Source organism: Echeneis naucrates, chromosome 21, assembly GCF_900963305.1.
Source record: "Echeneis naucrates chromosome 21, fEcheNa1.1, whole genome shotgun sequence".
Taxonomy (NCBI): Eukaryota; Metazoa; Chordata; class Actinopteri; order Carangiformes; family Echeneidae; genus Echeneis; species Echeneis naucrates.
This window is the reverse complement of record NC_042531.1, coordinates 19,703,721-19,722,453: the sequence shown is the minus strand read 5'-3', so window position 1 is coordinate 19,722,453 and position 18,733 is coordinate 19,703,721. Positions and strand designations below refer to the sequence as shown.

Sequence of the window (18,733 nt, the reverse complement as noted above, 5' to 3'; positions counted from 1 at the left end):
AGCAGTGAATTCAGCAGTTGGAGAAGCGGAGGAGGAGGAGGAGAAAGAGAGTCTATTGGGGAGACGATGGTGCTTTGTGCAGAAAGGATTGTGTTCTCGTAGCAGGAAAGCACTCTTTGTGTATGTGTGGATGCGAGAACCTCATGGATTTGCTCCAATTTGTTTCTCAGAAAAATCCATTGCTTCTGGATCCAAAACAAATGATGACAGAAGATGAGACTGTGGCTGGATGTTAGGATCCATGTGAGACTGTGACGTCTGTACACCCTGCTGTGGGCTGGCTTCTTCCTAATAAGAATGGCTCTAGCAGTGCTGACCCAGATTCTGGAGTCGGGGCGCCTTGCTGCAGGCTGCTTCTTGGTTGGTCTGTGAATGTGATGCAGACAAGACATGCTCTACACCTCGGTGGGAACCGCTCAGCCCGTTGCCTCCGCTGACATCTGTCTCCCTGGTAACACACAGCAACCGGCAGGGTGAGTATGCGCCGCTCTGACCTGTGTGCTCAAATGTCAAGCTGATGGATTTTGAGGAAATGTGGTGCATATGCCTATCTGTTTTATGAATCTGCAAAATGCAAATCAATACAACCACGCAGATTCATTTGGTGTTTTCCACATGTGTGCCTGCCCTCTTTGGACATAAAAACACAAATATTTGGGCTTTCTTTGCGGAAGGCTTCACATTGTGGCTATGAATATGAACTGAAGGCCATATTGTATGCACGCGAAATGTATAATGCATGAACTGGGAGATATGACAAGCAACAAGTAACAGTGCTACCCCTTTAGTACCAAAGAAAGTAGGCTAGGACAGAAAAGGCAGAGACAACCTGGATAAATAATTTACGGAAGTCCTTTTGGTCTGCAAAAGTATTTGGCTTGAGTCTGCTCAGAGGGAACTGCGCACATGAGCAGATAGCTATTTGTTCCTTCACTGAAGAAGATGGAATATATTAGCTTGACCTAAAGCTTTCTAAATTGGCTCTTCTTCACTCTGGTCAGTGCAGTGCAGCACAACTTGGGCCAGACTTCAATTTGGTTTAATTTTATTTTGTTTTATTTAAATCACCACTTGATAGGATACATCACAGACCAGCATCTGAGGTCAGACAGAGGTCAATAGGTTCGCAAAGGGCAAAACTCTCATGTAGCACAAATGCTGACACTTTTGAACATGGTATTATTTCTCAGCTTACTCATATTTTCCATTGGACATTGATTCAGTAGCTTGAGAAATACTTTCAATTTCCACTCAGGTTAATGAGGTCAAGCCTCACTGAAAAGAGGTGAAACATTGGATAAATATGGAGAAAAGTCAAAAGTCACCTGGTCATCTGATTATCTTCATTCTTAAAATTTAATATGATAAAAAAGAAAACTATCCAGCATGGCCTCACTTGTAAGAAACAGTGCCTGCCATGAGAGTGAATGTAAATTAATAAAGTTGGAGTCTACACCAAACACCATTTCATGTTTGCCAGCATTACAAATCATTACAACCGAGCAGATTCAGTTGGTGTTTTCCACGTGTGCCAGCTCCCTGGACATAAAAACAAGCATTTTTGGTGTCTTCCATTATCTATACCACTTATCTGTTAGGGTCCCGCGGGGTTGGGGTGGGGCTGCAGCTAATCCCAGATGACCCTGCGCAAGGCCAGGTTTCATCCTGCACAGGCTATTAGTCTACTGCAGGGCAGACATATCGACATAAAGAAACATTGGCGCTCACCTTCATACTCACTGGCAATGTTAGAGTAATCTATTAACCTAAACGACTGTGGCCTGGGATTCCAATCCAGAAACTTCTTGCTGTGAGGTGGCAGTGCACCCTGTTGGCCAACATGCTACTATTATTGTTTCTACCAATTATTATTATTATTATTATTGTTTCTGTCCATGCAACATTTGTTCAAATGTCATGTCTCGTTGAAACCCACAAAAGGTCACCAGCAGCAAGACAAGGCCAGAGCTGTCTGTTGTTGTAGTGGAGACTCCCTTAGCACTTTATTAGGCAAATCTCACCACTCAGCTCGTGTTGTTTCCTTTCCTCTGGCTCGACCCCATGTTGACATGATCATTTCAATAATTTCTGCTGATAGGTCAGCTGCCAGATCAAGCTACTAGGCTCCTTTTCTCCCACATCCGCAAGGTGGTCTACTACTACTTCAAATCCAGAAACCACTTCGGGAGAACCATCTCATTGTGACATAGAGCATTACCCTACAGGAAGTAACTATTAGAAGAGCTAGTAGTGAACTATTGCCATTAAGAGGTGTAACAGTGAGACTGTGACATTGGACTGAAGGACCTAGTGTGACAAAAAATATCCCTGAAACTGTTACACACAAGGAAAGTAGGGTCTGTGGATTGCTGATGCATGCTATTAACACCAAATTCTCCACCTACAACCTGCTACCCGAGCAGAAATCCATCAAAATCACACTTTTCCAGTTTTTTTCACTTTTCAACTGTCCAATCTTTGCTCACAGCAGCCTCCAGGACCAGCCGCCTGGTCACTGTGTTCATCATAGTGAATACTCTGAGGCTTTTCTTAATGCTAGTAATAAATGGCTGTCTGGGGGATTGCAGTCTTTCTGTCAGCTCCAGATTTTCTGTCCCTTTTTCTCTGAGCTCTCTCGTGCACAAGGTGTCTCTGTCCACAGAGCGGCTGCTCTCTGGATGCTTGCCTGTTTTTCACGTCATTCTGAATAAACACCAGAGACAGATGTTATGAAAATCCTTGGAGATCAGCATTTTCAGAAATACTCAAAATCACCAGTATGACACCAACAATCAGGCTACGGTCAGAGCCACTGACTCTGCCACTTTTTCCTCATTTTCTGGTGTTTGAAATGAACATTAACTGAAGCCTTTGCCCTGTGTCTGTGTATTATAGTGCTGCCACATGATTTGTTGATAGCTGCATGATTAAATAGGCCAATGTGTGTTCAGAAGAAAGTGCTTGTGCGTGTAAATGTGCATTCATTATGGTAAACATGGCTGAACTTACGAGTGATGTTAGATGATGTTACAAAATATCAGGGGAACTGTTCCATTCTGCCATACCTTTAAAAACTCCAACACCAAGACATTTCCAGTGTTCTTGCACTGCACTGCAAAATTAGCTTGGTGACAGCGTGTTTGTATGGTAGCAGTGCTGAAAGGAACTTGAAGCAGCAATGGTCGAAGGAACAGCTACAATGGCTGTATACCTATTCCAATGTGTTTGTGTAGCTGTGGTAATAAATGATTGCTAAGATAGATAACCCTAACAATCGCCTGACCAACTTTTTTCTAAATGCTTTAGATTACAATTTGTGATCAAAGGTTGACATGAACAGGTTCTTTAATTTAGATTAACCATGCTGAAAGTATACACCCTTAAACCTGGAAGACAGGGTACAGCAAACTAGCATATCTCTCAGTTGGGCCCACAGACCATTATTTCCATCAGCCACCGTTGGACCAGACTGGTAATGGTCCTTCTTTCACAAGAGATGTGCAACATGAGCAAAATGACAGCTATGAGTTACATTGAGAAAAAAGACAAGTGGCCAACTGGGCCTTGTCCCTCATGGCCATAATTACCACACAGACACTGACACGGCAATCAGTTTGAAAAATTTCAGTTTGTTCTTTGCGCAATGCTATCTCACAAATATGGCGTTATACTTTGGAGTCTATTGACATATTCAAGAGCAATGATATTGTGGATAACGTGACCTTGATGTATAGAAAGCCTTTAAACAGGAGTGGATGATGTACAGTAGCTCACGGCAAGGGGATAACCATTGTCTAATGCAGCATCTAATTCATGTTTGGTGCACTGAAGCAGATAGTCTAATGCATTTGATTGGGATGGTAGATGAGGGCATTGTGCAGCCACATAAAAAGGGTCAGCTTTAGCCTAAAGGTTAATGAAAGGTTTTGATAGGGAAGGACATTGCTGGTTTCCATACAAAATGTGGGTAGTAAGAGAGCAATGGCCCTCTTCAGAAGCCAAGAAAGTGTAAAACTTGCCTTCATCACTTTTTTTTTTATTTTATTTTACTTAGCATAGAATTAATTTTATGGAGATTTTTTCAGCCTTCATTAGCTCTGTTTTGGTCTCCACCAACATATCTACCTCTTGTCTAAATGCTCCACTACGTTCACTAGCTAGTTGCTAATCATTTATAAGCGCCATGGCTGCTAATGGATGTTAGTTATAGATATGAGTTACTCAGCAAATCTGTGAGCTCTAAGGCCGAAACATTCAGCTAAAGGAGGATTAAAATATCTGTAGTGCTATACATATGGATTATGACGCACTCATTTTGTTTTTATACAAAAATATTCTATTGGTCAGTCGATGGTCACACAACCAGCTCAGCCAACTAGCCACTGCTAACTGATAAGACTAATATCAGTATTGGTCTCCTCCAGCAAACATGAGCGGATTTCTTAAATGGCTGTCCCGCAGAACGGAGCTGAGAAAGAGCAAATACATTTAGCTGACTCATTCCCAGACAACTAAAAGTTAAAGTTAAAAACATAATCTGAAATAAATAGCTCTTCATCAAAGATTTAACTTGACTGTTTGCTGCAGATACAGATAAGAGACTGGGAATGACAGAATGGTAACAGCAATACGAGTGAGCTGGAACCTTTGCAACATCGGGGATGCATGCAAAACAGCTTTGTACTAAAAATATCTCCAACAAGGACTATTTATGGACTGGAAGCAGAGAGAGAAGCATAATACTTTCATGCTTACCAGATCAATTAAAAACCTCTCAAATACTGGCCTGATTTGGAAAAAATTACAGCTAATGGTATTTTCTTTTTGGACATGCAGAGGTGAAATGTATTTGAACCAACGCACTCTGGTTATAGTCAGTCATTGTTTTACTGGCTGCTCATGATATCAGTGATTACAGTTATTGTACCAGTCAATCAAACTTTATTGATATAGCACTTTTCATTACAAATTGCAGCACAAAGTGCTTTACGCTGAAAAAACAAAAACATGCTGTATAGCGTTAGAAACCCAGCCATCCCTCACCCCTAAATCCATGTTTTAATTTATTATACACCAGAGACCACTGAGGAAACACAATCATTACTTAGCATGAAGAAACACAGGAACTCACAGCAACTCACAAAAAAATTCACAAATATAAAAGCTGAATAAAATGGCATAATATGAAATTCAGCAGATAGCAAGACCAAAAAGATGGGCCTTGAGTTTGCATTTAAATCTATGAACACTGGGTGCTGTCCTCAGGTTGTGTTCATATGATACAGTAAGTGCAAATCTGGTAAATATGTTTGCGCAAAACCATAGAGAGCTTCATAAACCAGTTAGAGAACCTTAAAAACCACCTCTTAATGCAATCATTGTGACATTTAAAATCAAATCGCCCGCATTAACAATTAAGAGTATTCAGAACATTGCACTCTGAAATACTTGATTCCGATTGGTCAGTCAGCAAAATTCTGCTGTGGTTGTTTCTGGACAGATGACTGCTGCAAAATAATCACAGCTGCTCCGTTGGCATGGAAGGCGGGGCATAGGAACCCCAACGAGGTGAGCAGCGATCAGGACAAACCCTTTTCCCGGCTGGGACAGGCTAGCTAGCAGAGTGGGGGTTGGGCGACCTCCCCTCACATTATCCAGCTGTTCTTGAAAGGTCTGTCTTGAAAATGGAATTGAAAGTATACCTGCAGCTAAATGTATTTCTTCTCCTCCCTTAGCCATTGTGGGTTTAAAAAAAAAAAAGGCAGTGAGTCAGTTTACAGGAATTGAAGTTAGCGGTTCACCAGGTTCAGTTTTGTTAACTCCATCCCATCTCGCAGTGAGTCCACCACCACAGATGCCTGCCCCTTTGGATGGGGTGCAGCGTGGCCGAGCAGGATTGCTCATGGGCAGTGGTCTGTGGAAGACGATGCCAAACACATCAATGTGCTAGAGCTACAAGCAGTGCACCCAGCTCAGAAGCACTTCCTGCCGTACCAAGGAGAGAGGCATGTCCTACACAGTCACACAACACCTCAACCATATTCTGTATAAACCATCAAGGCCGGACCAACATAGATCTCTTGTTCCAACTAGGAGGCCAGATCTGGCATCCCAGCCCCTGATGCCTCAAACTGCATTTGGTTGCTGGAGGCCCCAAGCTACTACTGAACAGTTGTGTGGACCTTGTTAGACCCACTATTATGAATACAAGAGTGCCGTCAGGTGGAAATTGTTCTGTAATTGGTGTATGGGTTATAGTGAGGACCCAGTGCATTGCTCTGTGACTATCATTTTGGAATTCCTGCAGTCCCTCTTGGACAAAGGCTAGTCTTCTTCCACTTTAAAGGTGTATGTGGCAGCAATATCATGCTGACACGATACTGTAGAGTTGACAATGGCACTGTGGGGAGCCACAGTCTGGTTTCCCTCTTCTTGAAAGGGGCTCTGCGGTTACATTCTCCAAGAGCCCCAGGAACCCCAGCATGGGATCTTCCCATGCTGAATGCTCTGTGCAGACTTCTCTGCACAGGCCGAGCTGAAGTGGCTGTCATATAAGAGACTTTCCTTCTGGCATTACCTCAGTGAAGCGTGTCAGTGAGATACATGCACTGTCTGTCGGTAATTCATGTATTAGGTGGAACTTGGACGGCTCGGGCGTCACTCTGTGCCCAAACGTGCTGTCCCACTCACACATCAGCCAGCCTATGACGCTTGTTTAACCCTCTACCAGGAGAGAGGGGTGACAAGCCAGAGGCCCTAAGAGCCTATATTACAGCGACCGCAAGCATTCGATGGTCAGAGCAGCTCTTCCTCTGTTATGGTCGCCCTACTGTAGAGTAGTTGGTGCTATTCAACCAGGAGTGTCTCCACGTCATGGGCTGCCCTGAGAGGAGTTTCCCTGGAGGACATAAGAGAAGCTGCCTCATGGGATCACCAGACACTTTCTCCAGCTTCTACAGGGTGAAAGTTGCCACACCCCATCTGCTGGGCGTACTCCTGTTACCGGAATCCTCAGAATCAACTCATTTAGCCACCAGAAGATATAATCTCTTTCAGTTCATCCAGGAGTCACAGGTGACTTTTGTTTCTACACACACTCGAACTGCACATGTGCAAAGGAGACTATTCAGTGCTGTAAGCATCGCCTCTGGCAGTCATACGGGACACAGAGCCGTAGTTACATTTGTAACTTTGGACTTATATGTCCTCTCTCAGGCTTCTCTCTGGAACTCTAGTACCACCAGGGCAGTCATCCAATCAGAAGAGAATATCTGATCCTTCGTGCATGATCTTAAAGTATTTCAATTTTAGTATTCCACTGTGTATAAGTGGTCATGGTACATGGATATTGACTCAGCACTACCGAAAGGAGAAGAAGGACGAAGGAGAATATTTGCAATATAGTTTCAACGAATGAATTTGTGGTTAACAGATTCAACTTTATGGGGATATTTGAAAAACAACACTAATCACATCTGGTTTCCTCTCCTACAACACTCAGTGGGAGTTGCCTGGTTAACCCATAGCTCACTCACATCTTCATTTCATGCACCATTCATTTTCCAGGGTGACTTGTACAGTACAGTCACAGGACTGGCTCGACACTGTAACAGCCGGATGTGATTTGAGGGAGAAGTATGCACTCGTTAAACACCCAGGGGGCCAAATCTCAGCGACGTCCTGTCCTAATTCATTCCAACATCAATGCCAGAGGCTGAACGGCAGCCTTGATTATACCAATTTACCCTCCCGCCCACCCAAAAGGAAGACATGTAATTACACTATTTACACTAGAGTGCTTTCCTCACTCAAAAATCCCTGAGTAAACACGTGTTAGATTGCTTTTTCCTCTGCATTGTAGCTCTGTGATCAAAAAGTGCAATACATTGTTGTATCAATAGCTTTGTATATGAAACACTCAAGTCTCTTATAATACATAAGCATAAGTAAGGACTGTAATGGAATATAAGGAAGGTCTTATGACTGAATAATGTCATATACTGTATTGCAAGTGCAGAGATCAGTGTAGCCTTGAATATTACAGCACAATCAGATTACATCAGATTGTGACTATATTGGAGTCTCAGTGTTTTGGATCAATTTGTTTAGTTTGTAGAAACCAAACTGCTCTATTGCTTCATTTGGGTGATTAAATACCTCGATTTTTGGATCATTGGTTCTGGTTTGGGGAAGTCATTGTTAACTTGTGAAGGTTAGGGTTAGTTTTCTCTCGTTACTTTGAATACATAAATATTTTCCCGGATCCGAACACTACTTGTTTTGGAAAAAAGTGGTATTGGTCCATTCCTAGAGATAAATATTGGATGCCTGGTTCTTTACTTGCTTTCAGTCAGTGAGATGATTGATTTCTCTCAAGTCATGTCTGAAGCACATCATGCTGAACTCCAAGGACACTATACTTGGTGGTGATGTCACCAAACAAGAAAACAACATTTCTGACTTTCATCTCTGTTGTTACTTTCTTGTTTGTTTACATTGTTTTATTTATGCTGAACATGTAACTAAGAACAAGAGTTGGACATTAGCAGTAGATCTAAATCCTCCGTGCAACACACCAGTTTCACACTGTGTACTGAAATTAGGTTGACTTGTGTTGTTCCTGGACTGGCGACCTGTTCAGGAAGTACCCTGTCCTTGCCCAGAACATTGGCTGGGATTGACTCCAGCACCCCCGTGACCTTTACGGATAAGAAATAGAAGATGAGTGAAAGACAGTGAGAGCATTGTTCCTATTATATAAATGAAACTTTAGACCAACAGAGGTTTTACCAGAAAAATATACCTGTTCTCCTTGGCTTTAATGAGCTTGAAGCGAGTTTCAGCTCCTTGTTTTCTAATGACAGCTGCGCCTATAGCTCTATACTCAGCCACACACAGAAGACAGATACAGTCTGGCTAGCTGGTGGACAGCGTGGAGTAGCTAAAGAGAGTTTAATGTTATCAAAGTGCTGTGGCCATTTTCTTCATTTCCTTTTCTTCTGTCCTTTTGCATGTGTTATCTCAGTCTGCAGTCTTTTGAGCTTACTCTCTGATAATACTTGTTGCACCTATTTTTACATTATTGCGGATTTGCTACATGTTACATGCTACATTATGTGAAAGCTAGTACACACTAATGCCCATTAAAATACTGTGTATATATTGTGTATCATATGTATTTTTTGTACGTTTAGACACACTACCTAAATCCTAATGCCTTTATATTGTGCGTCTTGTGCGTCTTTGTGTCACACATATTCATGATTCAGGCATGAATGTCAGAGTAAAACCTATAGTTTTGTGAGAGAACAGAGCTGTGCTTTGTGCAACTATGGTCATGGTCAATGTTTGTCTCTGTGTGAATGAAGATGAACAACAGAGACATGGACTCATAATGATGTGCATTTACAGCAGCCTGTTATTCTGCATTCAGGGTAAACAAACTTGTGACATTTACATCCATCCCTGGGAAAACAGAAGACTGATCTGCAGAAACGCCATGAATGTGGGTTGATCTCCAGATGAGATTTCCATTCTGTGAAAAACAACTGAGACTGAGCATTTATACATTTAATAAAACAGCTGGCACAGTTACAAGTCCGTAAGAATTTCATATTTACGATGCTATACCTAAACAAACTGGAACTCAAAACTTCCAGAGTAGGAGAATTAAGATTTGTTGGACAAATTAGTTGAAATTAGTCAACTTTTGTCTTTAAAATGTATGTTGACTGTTATTTTCCTTCCAAAGATATAAAAAACTGTGATTGTCATATCACTTGTTTAAAAGTCCCATGATTGTAGGATGGAAACAGAAAAATAATCAAATAATGGGCATGAACATGAGCATCCAGGTGGTGAGTCAGAAGACTGCAGAGAAAAATGAATGAAGACTGCCATCTACTGGCAAAGTGCAGAGGAACACGTTCATGTTGGTGCACATCTTCAAGAACAGTGCAATAATGCCCGAAAAAAGCTGACCAAAACTTGCCCTCCTTTGAGGCCTGTCAAGGGTAACTATATGAAATCTAAAAATTATTCAAAACACTTTCGACACTCTAACACACTCTTGAATAGCCATGAAACTAATGGCAGTTTCATTGCGAATAGCCTCTTAAAAACGTCATTCTTCAGCACAACTTTATGTGTGTTTAATGTGAAATTTGTAGGTGGGAAGGAGATTAACTTCACAATGAAGTGTAAAATACTTGATCAACAGTTCAGTGGAAAACAAATCTTTGACAGAAATATTTTGACTTGGCCTCAATGTTCAATGTAAAGACATTAATCTGAAACAACTCTGAATGCAGCCACTATTAATGTTAATAAATTCACTTGTGTTTTCCTGTTATGACAGGTCAAAACATGCAGATGCCATCTCCTTGAAATCTGTATTTGAACTACTGACATCAGAGATGGCTGTATCATCCCAGGCAAAACTCTTCAGCCCAAGAGAGATAAATTGAACAAATTAAAACCGGGCAGGGTATGAAAATCAAAACAAAACAAACCTTTAGACCCTTCAGAAACATGGACCCTATGTGACAACGTCTTTTCTTAGGAAAATGCCATACATAAAAAAAGTGTAACACTAATGTAAAAACTAACAAAAATGAGGACAGCCATGCATCTATGGGTCCATGGCTAGTCGTTCATATCATATCACACATGGATTTTATTTGGCTGGACACATGACTTCTGAAGGGGTAGGGTAGTCGTTCTCTCTTTATCCTGCCATCGTAGCTTGGGCCAGTTAAAGGTGATATTGTGATAATTTGCTGCGATGCATTAAAAATCTAAATAAATAGAATTGAGAGCAGTTTAAACGTTGGGAGAGCTACAGTGTTTAAAGCAGGGCATATTATTTCTCCGAACATAAATTTCTTTGAAACTCTCAAACCAAAGTGAGGGAACATTTGCATCCAAACAATAAAGCAGCAAACAAAAGGTCATGAACACACATGAACACAGATGAAAGCATACTGTAAGTGAGATGAATGAATTTCCTCACTCTGATCTGCATTCATTAAATCCAGGGAGTGTAAAGTGTCTAATTTCCTAATAGATGGCCATTAATTGAAAATACAAAGAATGGCCTGGTCTTCCTTTAAATGTTTTGTCAGTGCATAGTTTATATTTAACTTTTTGTTGTATGAATTGAAAAGATATATACTTATTCTTTATCAAAACACAAATTAAACAAATGATAATTTACCACAAAACTAGCAGCAAAGATAAAAAAATCTAATAAGGATTGAGAATGACGGGTTATTCTTGATAATGAACTGTGCAGTCATTTAGCTGTGGCGTTGTTAAGTTTCCACTAGATGGCAGTGGTGATTCATATTTTGCATCCTTCCCATGGACCTGAAAAGTAGCTACTTTATATAGACCAGTTGTTTAATAAAAGCTCATTTCTGACTCTGTTAAACGATTTTGTCTCTGACTGTGACTAATTAGTGAAAGAAACGGAATCATCAGTTTAAGCACCATTTTAATGCAGTTCTGCTTTGTGTAATGTAGTTCTGTTTCACTGTGAATATCTGTGCTTGTGTGTTGAGGGGCAAAAACAGTAAAAAGAAGAGGAGATTCAGTACAATCTGTTTAGGAAAGCAATAAATGCTAGTTGGACTATAAATGGTGCAGAAGGAGTGATGTAAATTGTAAAGTAACTAATGATTTTTCCTGACATAATGGATGATAAAGGGTCTCACTGTCCATCACCAGCAGCCAGTTACTTCTCGCTAACTTTTGTAATTATCATTTTGCAAAGCAAACTCTGTAGAGACTGATGTTGCATATTTGTTATCTTTGAGCACATTACCAGATAAGAATGTCCATTAATTAAATGACCTTTGGTTGTGACCCTGAGTACAAAGGCAATTGACAAACTCTTGGATCATTTCAACTTGAAAATCTTGAATCTAATGGATGCCGTTCCACCGGTCAGAATCAAGATCGCTTTGACCAAACAGAAAACACCACGGAGTAACTATGGTAACAAATCTGAATAGAGAATGCAGGAAAGCTGAGGCCAAGTGGAAGAAAACTAAATTTCAACTTCGCTATGAGCTGTACAAACAGAGCCTGTGTAACTATAACAACAACCTCTGCAAGGCCAGACGCTACTTTTATCTGACACGATTAACAAGAACATCAACAATTATATGAGCACAGCATGGATTTGCCAACTTTTTACTGAAAAAAAAAAAAATAAATAAATAACCAAAGCCATTTGGCTAAACATTATTGACACCAAGCAAACAAAGAAACTGATCTGTGTCTAAAACCTGTGAATAACTCAAATGTGATGTTACAATTTAAAATGATTGATTTGAAAATCCTGGAAGAAACTGTTTAGTATTTGAAATCAACACCATGCACCCTGGACGTAATTCCATTCCACTTTTAATCAGAATAAAGCGATCAGAGCATATTGCACCAGTTTTAAATCTTAAACTTGCTCCCAGTCAGTCACACAATAGATTTTAAAACCCTGCTGCTAGTTTACAAATAACAGAATAGTTTTGGATCAGAATACATCTGTGATATGTTTAGAGAATATAAACCTAGCAAGACTCTTAGATTCGTGGGCTCAGGTCAGCTAGCACAGAGCAGAGTCCAGACTAACACAGAGAAGCAGCATTTAGCTTTTATACTGAAAACAGGTGGAGGCCAAATAAGCTCCTAATGTCGATACTTTTTAAATCTGTAAAAAAAATAAATCAATAAATAATAATAATAATTAGATTAGATTAGACAGCACAGGCCAAAAGTTTGGACACACCTTCTCATTCAAATGAATAGGAAAGTGTGGCCAAACTTTTGGCCTGTACTGTATATATGCATGGCTGCTGCATATTCTATAAATCATTTTTATATCATTATTTTATGATTTTAAGACTTTGATTTTATGCATGTCACTGTTCCTACTTTTCTCTGTATGTATGTAACACATTGTGTATGAAATGCACTCTATCAATAAACTTGCCTTGCCTGAAGTCTCTGTGTGCAGGTACATAGCCAGTGGAAACTTTGCCGTGTGTGGGTGCCTTTCCTCCTCTGCCTCTTGGTCACTTACTGAATAGATGTTGTTCATTTGGGAAGAGAGCTGATTTGTGTTTTAGCTCAGGCATAATTGGTCATGTCTGACATTTAATTGCAAGAGAAAGACACACAAAGTCACTGTGCTGAAAATATCCTCTGACCTCTAAAAGTGAAAGAGTCCAGTTCATCCTGAAAAAGTTTTGTTTTAACTTCATTTGTGCATTAAATGAGCTATTTTGAAGATTTGTCAGACTGGTTTCAAATCTATGTGAAAATTCTAACTTCATTCATTAAGTAAGTGTTTTCCTAATGAGTTTGTGATTTCATTTAGTTAATCAGATATTGAATGCATAGTTAATCAGGCATTGGAGGCTTATGTTGGTGGTTGAGTTCACTGTTCAGTGTGGTTATGGCTGTTGGGGTAAAAACTGTAGAATCGTGCAGTATTTTTATGGATCTGAATCTTTTGCCAGGTGGCAAAAATTCAAAAAGGTGGTGGGAAGGGTGGAGAGGGTCCTTGACAATGTTATGAGACTTCTGCAGGCAGCGAGTGGTGAAGACATCATTCAGGCCTGGTAGTTGGGAGTTGGTGATGTTTTGTGCAGGTTTTATAATTCTCTACAGAGCTTCCTTGTCTGCTGCAGAGCTACACCCACACAACATCAGGATCCCATAAGTCAGGCACTCTCAGTGGTAGGATGCACGCAGTGATGAGTGATAAGTTAATCTTCCTGAGTGTTCTCATGAAATATAACTGCTGCTGTGCCTCTAAAACCAGCTCTTGGGGAAACCTCAGCACGCCCTGGTCAGGCACAGCCTGAAAGAGTAATGTGGACAGTAGATGTGGAGAGTAGACCCGCTGCTCCTTTGAGTGGAAAGGAGCCAGTTGAGTTGTTTCAGGAATCTGATAGGGAGCTGCTCCTGGCACATCCAACTGGGAGGAGACTCGGGGCAGACCCAGGACCAAATGGAGAGATTATATATCCTGAGGATGCTGGGGAAAAGGAAGTCTGGGGATTTTTGCTAAAGCTGTTAACGCAACTTTGGATAAGCAATTGAAGATGGATGGATGTATGTTGGGGTTGGGAAGGGAGGGGCTTAGCACGCAATCTTGAAGGGCACATGTGCTCATTGTCAGGGTGGAGGAGGGATGAGTTCCCGTTCTGACTGACTGAGACCTGTATGCCCAGGTTGCCAATTTTGAAGAACTGCCTGCTAGGTAGGATGGTATTAAAAGTAGAGCCGACGGCGTCATCGGTTGAGCTGTTATTGAGCTGTTAGTTATTCCAAATAAGTATATTATATTCTAGTATTATAATATCTGATATAGTATATTATATCAGATCTGCCAGTTCCAGTTCTCTGGTGTAGTTCGTGCTGGCTCACTGGCTGAGTTGCCATTCATTAAATTATTTTCACCTTAACTGTTTTTTTCTCTTATTTTTCCTGCTATACAAGTCTGTGGTGAAATATGGTCCATCATGATTATGTGGCTGACTAATAAGACTTCAACAGTTGTTGAGGTTGATGCTGCATTTATCAGGTTTGACTGGAGACAGTTCTTGGGGGTATTGGGGGGATGTATGAGACATGTTGTGGTCATGGCAGTGTACAGTGGAGTTGGTGTTACAAGCTGAGGATTTTTTTTTCTTTCTAAATCGAGTTGACAATAAATGAATTGTGCTCTGAATAAAAAGCTGTGAAACTCACTTTGTGGCTAACGTGATTCATGATTCAAAAACAGCATCAATGAGTAAAAATGTATGTGGCAGGAAAAGCAATCTATTCACAGTAATTCTAAAAGTAACAGGACTCCATGTAACTCACCTGCTTCTTTTCCTGCTCTGCTGTGCTGCTTGGAAGAATGGTAATGAATGAACGTGACGGCTATAGTGGGTCAGAGGGAGCCAAACTGCTGGCCGGAGACTGGTGCCATAGAAAGAAAAAATGGAAACCATTACAGTTTGATTGACACCTCTGCTGGCCAAATCACATCCTTCCCTGGACTATCGCATTTTCCTTCACGGACACAGCTATTAAGCTGCTGCAAAGCAAGGATTTAACAAGAATAATTTATCCAATGCTTTAACCCCATCAGTAAATGCCCAGATAAGATCAGCAATCACATATACTGAGTTGTACTCTCATCACAAATTTACAACAGGCCACAGAAATCTTGAGTCACTTTTGAACAGGTTGCACTGCTTGTTTATTTTTCTTTTTTTCTCATCAATTCAGTTAACAACAAGAAAAACACCAAAGGGCTGAGCCACTAGCTACAGTAACATGTTGTTCTAATATTTAGCACACCTCGAGCTCTTTTTATATACACAGATATTTGGTTCTGCACTGACAGTTTAACTCAAGGCTCTGTTTAAATGTCATGAGTAGAAGTGTGTCTGACTCACAACCTGTCAGCTGTGGGGAAAACATTCATTCGGAACTAATTCAAAACTACAGTGTGCGAGGTGGAGAGAAAAGAGGCTGCACACTGCCACAGCTCTTTTCCGAACTTGCTAATAAAATGAGCTTTTAGAGACAACAACAGATGCAGTCTTCAGAGGGATTATGATATGCAAGATGAACAACAAACTAACTGTGTTTACTCCTCTTCCCTACAGCTACGGCACAGAGACTGATCCATTCGAATAATCCCCAGCTGGAGAAACAACATCTGGGTGTGGGGAGAAGGGAGAGGGTGAAGTCTTAGCAGGGTGGGCAGCAGATGGTGACACTGCAGCAGCACTTCTCCAGGTAACACCTTCAGCACGCCAGGCTGGTGAAGCTCAAGTACAGTTTTCGGGACTAAAACCAGCACAGGCACATATTGTAAACATTCAGGTGAAGCCCATCGATTTTACCCATCAAAGTACGCTACCTGTCAAATGTTCGGACACACGTTCTTATTCATTTGAGTGAGAAAGTGTGTCCAAACTTTCAACTGGTAGTGTACATTTACAGCTCTTGGGAGCACTGATTTGAATTTTTTCAACTTGAGCGAGGGAGCTGACTAGAGTTTGATTCTAATTCAGGCAGAGCTGAAGACTATAAGTTAGAAAGTAAAAGAAATCTAGGAGCTTGGTATTAGAAAGAGCTCAGCAGAGCTCTGCAGCCGGAGGCAAGTGAGCCCCAACATTAGCTAATGCTGGCAAAACACAGCAGAATGAAATGTGCTCATATTACATTATGGGTAGGGTAGTGCACCAGGGACCCTCACTGATGTGAAGCACTGTTGTGAAACAGGAATACGTTAGACACCAATGAAAACTGATAAGCTAATTATCTGCTCATCATTAAATTTATGTGCGTTTGGATAAACATGCCCACATACTGATTTAATCTTTTGTATAAAAGCTAACTGCCCATTCTCATGTCAACACAGCTAATCTGTGCCTTTGCTCACGTACTCAAACCACATATTACCACGCAGCACATTCTCATAACACATTCTCAACTTCACAAGCTGGGTGGGTGCACAACATGCACGACCATCACACCAGTGACTGGGACACATGGGACATGAAGACATGTTGAAGATCATTGGGAACCTTTTTCTGTAACCCCTAACCCTAGACCACAGTGGGACAGCAAGGCAGCATCGTGGTTAGCGCTGCTGCTGCCCCAATAAGAAGGTTGTGAGTTTGTTTCCCTGCCTGGGTTTTTTTTTTCTTTTGGAATTTCATTGTTCGCCCTGTGTCTGTGCCCAACTGTGTTTACCAGGCAGGGTTTCCTCCCGCCATCCAAAGACATCATGTATGGGCTAACTGGCAACTCTAAGTTGTGGTTTTGGTGTCTGTCTGTCTCTGTGTTTTGGCCCTGCAATGGGCTGGCGCCCTGTCCAGGGTGCACCTCGGCCTCGTCCAATGTGAGCTGGGATTGGCTCTGACACCCCGTGACCAGGAAACGGATAAGTGTTATATATTATATATATATATATATAATATATATTATTTCTGCTGTTAAATAGAGCAGTGTGTTAACTTTTATGATCTGGCTCACCAAGTCGGAGATTAATTGCAGTTTATCACTGGTGTGTAACCGCTGGTGATAGTTATGGAGAAAAGTAGGAGCTGATTTCAGCATTTCAAAATGTATGTGGAGTGGGAAACAGCAATGCCCTCAATAAACTCAAGCCATCAACTGTGCGGCACTGCAGCATGTCAAGTGACATTAAGTTTTGGTTTTGGTGCAGTGTTTAAGAGAGTTTCCCCTCCATCACAGAAACTCATATCTTAGACAATAAATTATTATGCAGTGGCCACAGTTCAGTGACAAAACCATCCAACAACAACACAAACCTAATGCACAACTTCCATCCATCAAAGGCCAAACACCAAATGTGACGAACCACTGGAGCTCTTCAAAGGTTTCATTAACTTGAGAGCCCACTATATGTAGAGACAAAAATCTAATCAGGTTTATTGGACACTAAAACCTGATATGAAGTGTCAACCCTCTGCAGTGAGAGACTACCACTGTGTCCCAACTTATTGATCTCCCCATTTCAGCATGTGATGAAAGAAAATCATAACCAAATTATGTCCATCCAGCTGTTAGGTCGCTGAAAGACCAAGTCTGATCCCCCCTGCATTTGCTCAGTGAGGTGTGAGATTAGCCCCTGTTGATTTGTGACTGCAGGTTAATTCACCATTGTGATAGAGAAAATATGGAATTGCTGCACACTCGAGATCACAAATTATTCTAAAAGATAAACAAATAATAAAAAAAAAATACCAAAGATTGCTATACCAATAATAATAAAAAGATTCTGTTATGAGTATTCATATATAAATTAAATCTTGCTCAACTCTGCCTAACCCAACTCACAAACCAGTTTTTAATACAAACCCTGATGGTTACTGTTATTTAATGAAATATTATGCCAATGCTAATAAACCTTGAAACTTCTAAGGACCTTTGACTTGGTGCTGATAAAGTAGTGTAGAGTGTTGTGTTTCAAAATCTATTTATAGGAATAGACCTTTTTGATATTTTAGATGATCTTCTGAGTTTCAATTTCATATTAAATTCAGCAAATATTGCTCTTCAAACCTAAAATTTTGAAAGTTAAAATTTTGAGATGCTAATTGAAATATTGTATATCAAACTAGTTTTTATGCAGTGGACAATCTTAAAATAATCACATTTATACAGCGCCAGATCATAACAAAGTCATATCAAGGCACTTTACACATACACCAGGTCTAGACTAAACTCTTTATGGAGTTGTTACAGAGACCCAACAAATCCCTTCAAGAGAAAGCACTTGGTGACAGCAGCAACAAAAAACGTCCTTTAAGAGGCAGAAACCTCAAATAGAACCGGGCTGGGGGGGGGGGTAGCCATCTGCCTCGACCGGTTGGGCTGAGAGAGAGAGAGAGAAGCAGAGGCAGTGAGAGCGAGCGGGAAGGAGAGGAGGGGAGACTCAGTAGAGGGATGGAAGGAGAACAAGAACAGGAGGAAAAAGATGCCATGGAAAATACAAAACATACAGTGATTGAAACCTGGCAGATCTAAATGTGCTCTAGTAACTATTATGAGTAGGGGAGAAGAAGAGGTTACAATAGGAAGTGAGTTGTAGTGTGTCATGATAACTGAAGGTAACTCCTGAGCAGGGACGTGGAGCAGAGATGATTCAGCACCTGTAGGACGTGGACAGGAGGGACAAAGCACAGACTACAGGAAG

At 40.9% G+C, this 18,733-nt stretch overlaps 1 protein-coding gene across 4 annotated transcripts in view; it reads left to right on the top strand.

The window, feature by feature from the left end:
- LOC115035204 (nck-associated protein 5-like) overlaps positions 1-18,733 on the top strand; it is a 67,473-nt gene continuing 48,740 nt past the window's right edge. For all 4 annotated transcript variants that reach the window (XM_029492922.1, XM_029492923.1, XM_029492921.1 and 1 more), the window contains exons 1-2: positions 1-473; positions 15,669-15,801. In XM_029492922.1, the coding sequence (XP_029348782.1) occupies positions 15,773-15,801 (29 nt within the window). In that variant the 5' untranslated portion in view covers positions 1-473; positions 15,669-15,772. The remainder of the gene's footprint in view (positions 474-15,668; positions 15,802-18,733) is intronic.